Raw genomic sequence first — 7838 nt, forward strand, 5'->3', positions numbered from 1 at the left:
GTGCATTATCCCTTATTGATCATTACAATAAATGAGATAATTATCTGCTGACAGAGGTGAGAGAGTTATTACCTGCAAATGTTAACATTTCAAACTAATCCTTTGTCTTTTAAATACCAAAACCCCTGAGCAAAACTGTGTACATGTAAATATATTGACTCATTCTTCCAGTTAGAGATTAATATTCAGGTAGGATATCTACAGAAGGTACAAGCTGTAATTAAAATCTGAATTCATAGCATGGTGTCCAAGCATCATAGTACAAGCCAAGATAAAGCCATGAACGGTAGCGTTCCAATCAACTGGTGAGAAAGCTGGCAAGATAACACGTGATTAGAGCATATTGACAGCCTGGTAATCACTGTCGCTGTTTGTACCCCTGACAGCAGACATAAGCTTTGTTTTGATGCCAAACCAGCAACGTCCGGAGGCACTTCAAGGAATTATAGCAGGAGGGCATCTTGCCCATGTGAAGCAAGAGTGAGGAGGAGGTGTGGAAACAAGATATGGCAAAACCTATCAACCGAACACCTTTCCACCGGCTGATTGGCTGGCTCAAGGCAGAAGCGAACATGACTCAATCTTTATCTCGAATGCCAGCAGCTAAATTACTATACAGCTCAAAGAGAGTGTGCATTAGTGTGTGTGTTTGTGAGTGTGTGTGTGAGTGTGTGGTCCTGCGCAGTAACGTGTACAGATGGATGACTCATCCAGCAATCATGTGACTCATCAATCACTGCAGTTACAATTTCCCTCCTTTCTTCTGAATTTTTCTGTTCTTTGGCAATTACTCCTTCTATCACTCCCGTTTTTGCTCTTTTTCTCTTCATCGTTTTGATTGTCTGCAGAGATGTTACACCTTTTCTTAAGTTTTTTTGGTCCCTGTATTGACGTAACTGACATAAGTTGTGCTGTCTTTTAGCTTCAGCAGATTGTGTTTTTGTGTGTATTACTCAAGTACTCAATAATCAGGTGTTCCTCTTCTATTTTCTGCTTTCCAAGTACAACATAGCATTCGCCAAAAAGCCATTAAAAAACTGAACTTTAATAAAATAATTGCTTTTATTTTTTATCATATAGCAAAACTAGTAATCATCATGCTGTTATTTACACATTGCACGGGCATATTTATTTCACACTGTACATGTTACAATGCTAAAGGTGACATCAACAACAACACTCTCCTTTTACAAGACAGATGGCTTCACTGCGGACACAGTGGCCCTTTTCCTTTGAGATTTATTTTTTTTATGTTCACAGTTTATTCAGAGAAAACAACCATCTTGAATTCCCCATACTGTTTTATTTTTTCTCTTTTTTTTGTTCTTTTTTTTTTGTTCTTTTTTTAAGATGCAAGTAGAAAGACGTGCATTTAACGGTTTAAGCACAATCCCTGACTCCCCGGCCTGAAACTTTTCAATGAATTTTCTCCTGATAATGAACAAAATGTTTGTAGCCTCTTGTTGGAAATCTGTTTGAAAAAGGCTGCAGAACAATGTAGTGTAATTTCAAGTATTTTCTTTTGCAAAGAAAGTAAAGATATAGAGATATGATCAGAGACAGAAAATGATGACGACAGAACAAAAATATGTGAGTGAAGATGAAAATTAGACAATGAAAAAAGACTCCTACAAGGTCGAGGAGTACAGTTTCTTTACGATTGTGGTGACTCTGCCATTGTTGAAACAATATTTTCTGGATCCCAGAATGATTAAAAACCCTTCGTCCACCAGGTTGGAAGTGTTTAGTGTTAACTTTGTGCTTTTGGAGTCCACAGGGTTTCTACAACGGGACCTGTCGTGATGATAATAATATGCAATATGATGTTTCCATTATAGAACCAAGGTGCTTGTAAGGCAAAAGTCTAAATCTTGTAACTGAAATGTGTGAATTTGGCACCTTTGAAAGTTGCATCTGTTTAAAAATGTATCCAATCCAGGAAAAGAAGGCAACTACACACATCGTATACAACAAAAATATACTGTTAACATTGGATACCTTCTTTCATATTTGTGCAGCTAAGAAATCATGGACCTACTTTAGTTTTGCATTATGTCACACAGAACAAAAAAACACAAAAGATACAAAGTGATGTTGTAAACATGGTTCTCTTGCAATGGACTCATCTGCTTGAGAATGTGACAATAATGTAAGTGTGTATAGGTGTGTGGATGCATGTGGGTGTTCTTGTGTGTATGTGTTGTGCATGTGTCCTCTAGAAAACTCTGAAAAATGCATCAGAGATTGACCTGAATGGAGGCAGACATACACCATGGTATGTTCTGTTTTAAAATGTAAACTGAGCAGAGCAAGAGGCTGAACATGGTTACAGGGAGCTTAGACTGGGCGCCTTCATCCCCTCCCTGATAGAAGAAATCAATAAAAAAAAAATACAGTGATTTGAAACAATAGAAATCTCACTTTTGACTTCTTGACCCTTAAATTTCCATCAGGCTCCAAACACAGTCTTTTTCTTTCACCTTCATATTAGCTGTTCTCCAAATACCGTACATCTATCCCACCCCCATTAGTCCCTCAGATCTGACAAATGTCCAAAAAGTCTCAATACATTCTGCGTTTCATGTAGATCCTCTCAATAAAGTTTTCCAGTTCCTCCTCACTGTCCAGCTGAGGCACCAGCCCGTCTTCCTCATAGTCATCTCGTGGTGTCGCTTGTGGATAGTAGTAAGGGGGTCGCCTGCCTCTCCTGGGTGGGGTTATTGGTTTGGGCGGAGGTAGGGGTTGGTAGGTCCGTGGGTGAGGAAGGATATAGTTAGAGATATAAGGTGTGAGAGGCAAGCGTGGCGGAGGCTGCTGTCTCCAGCCCTGACCGCGGTTCTTACCCCCGCCCCTGTGCCTGCGCCTTGGGGGCTGGAGGTCAAGTTCCTGGGGGCCGAATGGCTGTTCTCTGGAAGGGGAGTTTTTGCCATAATATTGACCTTTGGGATATGGGAAATAAACAGGATAGTATGCTCGATATGGCTTCTGGTAGTACGGATAGGAGGGGAAAGCTAAAAACTGTTTCTGGGGTTTGTACCAGTAGTCAAGCTGCTTCTGAGGCTTGTACCAATAGTCCTGCTTGTACGACTTGACTTTGTCCTTATGCCATTTCTTGTTGGACTTGTTGTACCTGTAAGGGTTCTTTTTGGGGTTTTTTGAGGCTGTGTAGTGGTAGAGAGGAGGAGCAGCCAAGGGAGGAGGTACCAGGGGCCTGAAGCGCGGAGCCACGGGGTTGCTGTTGATCGGCTGCTGTTGCAACTCTTTCCTTTTCTTCTTCTTCTCCTCCACATCACTAATAATCTCAATGACATCGTCAGCAGGCAGGTGGAGTTTGCTGCTGATCTCGATAAGCCGGTCGATCATTTGCTGGTCCATGTCGTCGTCGTCTTGGCTGACCTCCTCTGAGCGCTTGTCCTCAGCTGTGTTGCCCGCAGCGCCCATGCTGCTTTTCTGCCGCGGCTTCATGTAGGACTGCTGCTTCCTCCCCATGTACTGCAGCAGCATGTCGGAGGCAATGTCTGCCAGCCTCTGCTCCTCCTCTCTGGCTCTTTCCGCCTCCTCCTGCTGCCGGAGCACCTCCTGTTTCTCTGCACGTGCCCTCGCCTCCTCTTCCATGTGGGAGAGGCTTTCCTCTTCTTCCTCCACCTCTTCCTCCAGCTCCTCTCCTTCATCCTCGAAGTCGTCCATGAAGTTCCCCCCCTTGGCGGGTCTGTTGCTCGCCTGGTTGTCCTGCCAGTGCAGCTTCTTCCCGGCTCGTGCCAGCTGAGTGTTGTAAGCCTTGTAGCCCTTCAGCGGAGGCAGGATCTCATTGTCTTGGAGACCCAAGTCAATGTTCTGGAAGTAGCCTCTTATTTTTCGCTGCAGAGCAAGATCATCTCCCTGGGAGGTGGAACTTGACCTGGCTTTGTTCAAAAAACTCTCTAAATCATTTCCCTCCTCCTGCCCCTCATCTTTCTCTTCCTCCTCACTTGCATTATCAGATCCTACTTCCTCCACGGACCACCTTTGGTCCTCCTCTGACCTTGAGTTCTTATCCTCCTCATCCCTTTCTTTTAAGTCATCACCCTGAGCAGCTGTCAGATGGCCTACAATTAGCTGTTCAATAGCCTTATCTGCCACTCGCCCCACCCTCTTCTCCTCCTCCTCCTCCTCCTCCTCCCCCTCTCTCTCTCCCTCCGTCTCCCCGGTTCTCCTTATCTCACCACCCTCCGAGTCTTGATCGGGGGGCAGGTCCTGACTCTGATCCCCTCCCCAGTCTCTGATTTCACCCTCTCCCGTGTGGTCCAATGCCTCCAAAAGAACGGCAAGCACCTGCACAGGGTCGCTCACTCTCTCCGACGGGTTGTCTTGACCCAGGCCCCGGTCTTCTGACGTGTTGTTGTCGGGGCTGAGGAGACTCTGAGGCGGGTGCAAGAGGAAGGGGGTGAGGTTATCCTCTTTAGGGTCTGTCTGGGTGCGCCCCTCCACCCCTCCCTCCCCTCCCTCAACCCACACAGGGGCGGTGCCAGCCAGCTGCAGAATGACAGTGAGCAGGGCCAATAGGATAAGGTGGGCTGTGGAAGGGACGTGATGACAGGTCATGACCATGCAGAACCGGCAGGAGGGAGGTTAAGCACCTGAGAAAAAAAAAGGAGACAGCAGGGGGAGAGGGACAAAAAGACATATAAGAAATGATTACACATGTCATTGGATGCAGTTTTTTTTTCCTCTTAAATCATAATTAAGCCAAAGTCAACAGCAATATCTGAACATCTGGATTATTTAAATGATGGCCAGTTATATTATGATAAGGCCTCTTTATATTGATATATAAAATATTTCTGAATTTAATGTTAAGAAAAAAGGGGAAAAAAGAATCCATCATAAGAATGAGAAATCATTTTTCCACTGCGAGGCCACCATACAAATGTACTTTAACCTGTGCGCAGTTTTCAATTGAATGAACGTTTGAGAACAAAGGCAGTCAGATGCAGTTTAACAAGCCACGGAAAAGGCAACGGAGAAAGTTGCAGTCCCTTTTCGGATTCCTGGCGTTTGAAATATATTTTCTGGATGTCTCTAATGAACAATCACATCTGGTTCAAAATATTCCCCTTTAGAGCATTTTTCCCCATTTTTCAGGAAACCTTATAAACAAAGTGAGGAGGGATCTGACCGTATCAACCAGTCAGGATTCTTGAGGTTATTTAAATGGACGTGACTGTATAGAAAGGGGCAACCATTTGCATGCAGAAATTGCGCTTTGGATCTAAACAAAAGCCATCTTTTGGCTTTAGTCGCGCGTCTACTCAGTCATTATCTTCCCACCGCACGAATACATTAATGAACGCTTGGTCTTTTCTATATGTTTAGCCGACAAAACTAATACAGCAAAGAAACACACGTAAAAGAATTGAATGTTCCGTCTAAATTTCCGATAGAAAAAAAAAAAATCTTACCTATTCCTCAAAGCCAACCCTACCAGAACGCAAGCGCTTGTCATATTTTGCGCAAAACGTCTATTTCTCAAAAATAATAAGAATAAAGAAGCTACAAATTGATCAGATGTCTGTCTCTGTACAAGCTGTGATTTTGGCATGCCATGCGTCAATGCGAGGCGTGCAGGACACTGATACAAAGGCGGCACGCGCGGGGAAGTCATGCGTAAGGCTGGTGGCCACGGATGAGTTATTTAACCCTACGGTCCCTGAGTGGTCCATCCAAATTGTAAATGAGCTGGGTGTTATGTTTAAGGGATAAAGCCAGAAGGGATAAAGGAACAGGAGGGGTGCAGCCAGTGGATGAAAACGCGGTGTTATCCCTCTGAGATGTAGGCATGTTCCCCTCTCGTGACAGCGGCGGAATGCAGGCAAGCTCAAATTTGGACAGCTGAGCTCAGTGTGCAGCACTTTTTTATTTTATTATTACCATTTTCATTAACAGGTACAGCAAGCAGGGGAAACGAAAAAAATAATCCATTCAGTAATGCTACCGGCCTAGTGGATTTAGTTTTATTGAATTAGAATTAAATAATTGAAAACTGACTGGTCACATCAGTGCTGTGGCTTTAAAACTACAAAAAAAAAAAAAAATCCACACGAATTTTGTTTCATTGGCGTTTGAGAAATTTCAACTGAATTTTCAGCAACTGGCGCAGAAACATTTGTGAGTCATAATTTTCTTCACATTGTAATGACAGATTTATTTCTCCCTTAAATAGATGTAAAATAACAAATTCCCGTAATTCTGCGAAAACGATTATTATTATTAATATAATGGGCTTATTATTATTTCACAAATACAAAAAAAAAACGTGGTTTGTTAACACATTTAATTATTTCTCAATTTGGGCTTTTTCAGCAGCATGAAAGTTACTCGAATCTAGTTGGAAAAATATTACATTGAAAGCTTAAGTTACACATTTTATTTGATTTTGCTTTCACAAACGCAACAGTCGCAGTGCACTACTTTACAAATATCAACAGTCTCCGAGAGAACAAAAAGCCTACATTCCTCTGACATGGATTTGATTTGGGAACAAATTCCTCTACTCTCAACATGCCTTAAAACAAGAAGAACTTATTTTATATAAATAACATTCCTAATATAAAAGAACTGACGTGAATCTGTAATACAATCTGTCTTTATCTGATTATGATTTGTGAAGGATTAAAATGAGATTTCGTTCCACTTACCTGGAGTCCCACAGGGGGGCGGGGAAGTGATGAAACTCTGGACGCGGGTAAAGCCAAGATTATTTCATGAATGCTGGATCACCTGAGAGAATTTCAGTTTCCCCCTGTCTCTCTCTCTCTCTTTCCCTCTGTGTCTCTCTTCAGCCTGTGACCAACATGGAGAAAGACAAACACACACTGACGGCTCTCTTTATTTAGTTGCCTCGCGTGTTTGTATGGCAGCAGCACTGGTGCAAATGTACAATTGAGTGAATGTTTTCAGCCCCACGGTCAGCGCAACTTTATTGTATATACCCTCACTGAACCACGTGACCCTCTCCCCCCTCCTCCCCCAGCTGCAGGCAGTGCTGACGTCACATCCATTGATAAGAATGTTGGTGTGGAGATGGCACTGTGAGTCTAGGCTGGCCCCAGCTGATGAATGAACGGAAATGGCATGAATGAAATAGTACTTTTCCTCAATGAAAGGAGAAAATTGTAGAGATAGAGCTGGTACACAGCCATTTTTTCCTGCTTGTACATTAAAGGTTAATGTGTTGCTGCTTCTTCCCTCCTGGCTGCTTCCTTCCTCTACTCTGGTTTGTGTCCGATTAAAGGGGGGAAAAAAAATAATAGAGTGACCACATTCAAAGTCTATCAGTTAGGGTCATTAAGTGACGCTCTGCACAGAATCAATGAGTTGCATTTGCAGCCTCAGACGTGCGCTCCAGAGGCCGGTTTCTCCTGCTGCCTCCTTGTTAGGCTTTTGTCTGAGGTGGCCCTGATCATCTGTGGCTGCAAGGCTCTCGGGGCCAAGAGAGCAGCCGTGCCTTGCTGCTCAATTTCTGCTCAATTTCCAGGGATTGCACAATTTTCCACCCGCTGTCTCACATTATTTCTTCTCTGCTCTCCATCCGGCACATTGTGCTCTTGACATGGCCTCTAATCACTGTTCTCTCCCCCCCTCCCCCCCCACATCACAGAGACACAAGTGGATAACCCTTTACTGTTCATAATGAGGCTGCAAAATGCATGCTTCAGCAATGTGTGATGATTTAACGCTTGAATTAATACCGGATGTATCATGAATTCCCATTGCTTACTCTTAAAAAATGATCAAGTCCCTTTGAGTTTATGTAATTAGTAAACGCTTAAAGGTTCATTAATCAATGAGTATTAACTCAG

General features: G+C 43.4%; 1 protein-coding gene across 2 annotated transcripts; it reads right to left on the reverse strand.

Moving 5' to 3' along the window:
- Positions 1–1043: 1043 nt before the first annotated feature.
- Positions 1044–6927, reverse strand: si:dkey-175g6.2 (uncharacterized). 2 transcript variants are annotated; one of them, XM_020659354.2, is made up of 2 exons: positions 6675–6927; positions 1044–4616 (listed from the first exon to the last, which is right to left on the reverse strand). In XM_020659354.2, the coding sequence occupies exon 2, from the start codon at positions 4585–4587 to the stop codon at positions 2563–2565; it is 2025 nt and encodes a 674-aa protein (XP_020515010.2). In that variant the 5' UTR covers positions 4588–4616; positions 6675–6927; the 3' UTR covers positions 1044–2562. The 2 variants fall into 2 exon arrangements, with proteins under 2 accessions (XP_020515010.2, XP_065819295.1); XM_065963223.1 differs by lacking the exon at positions 6675–6927 and adding an exon at positions 5439–5838.
- Positions 6928–7838: the final 911 nt, after the last annotated feature.

This window comes from Labrus bergylta, chromosome 14 (genome assembly GCF_963930695.1).
Source record: "Labrus bergylta chromosome 14, fLabBer1.1, whole genome shotgun sequence".
In the NCBI taxonomy this organism is placed as follows: domain Eukaryota; kingdom Metazoa; phylum Chordata; class Actinopteri; order Labriformes; family Labridae; genus Labrus; species Labrus bergylta.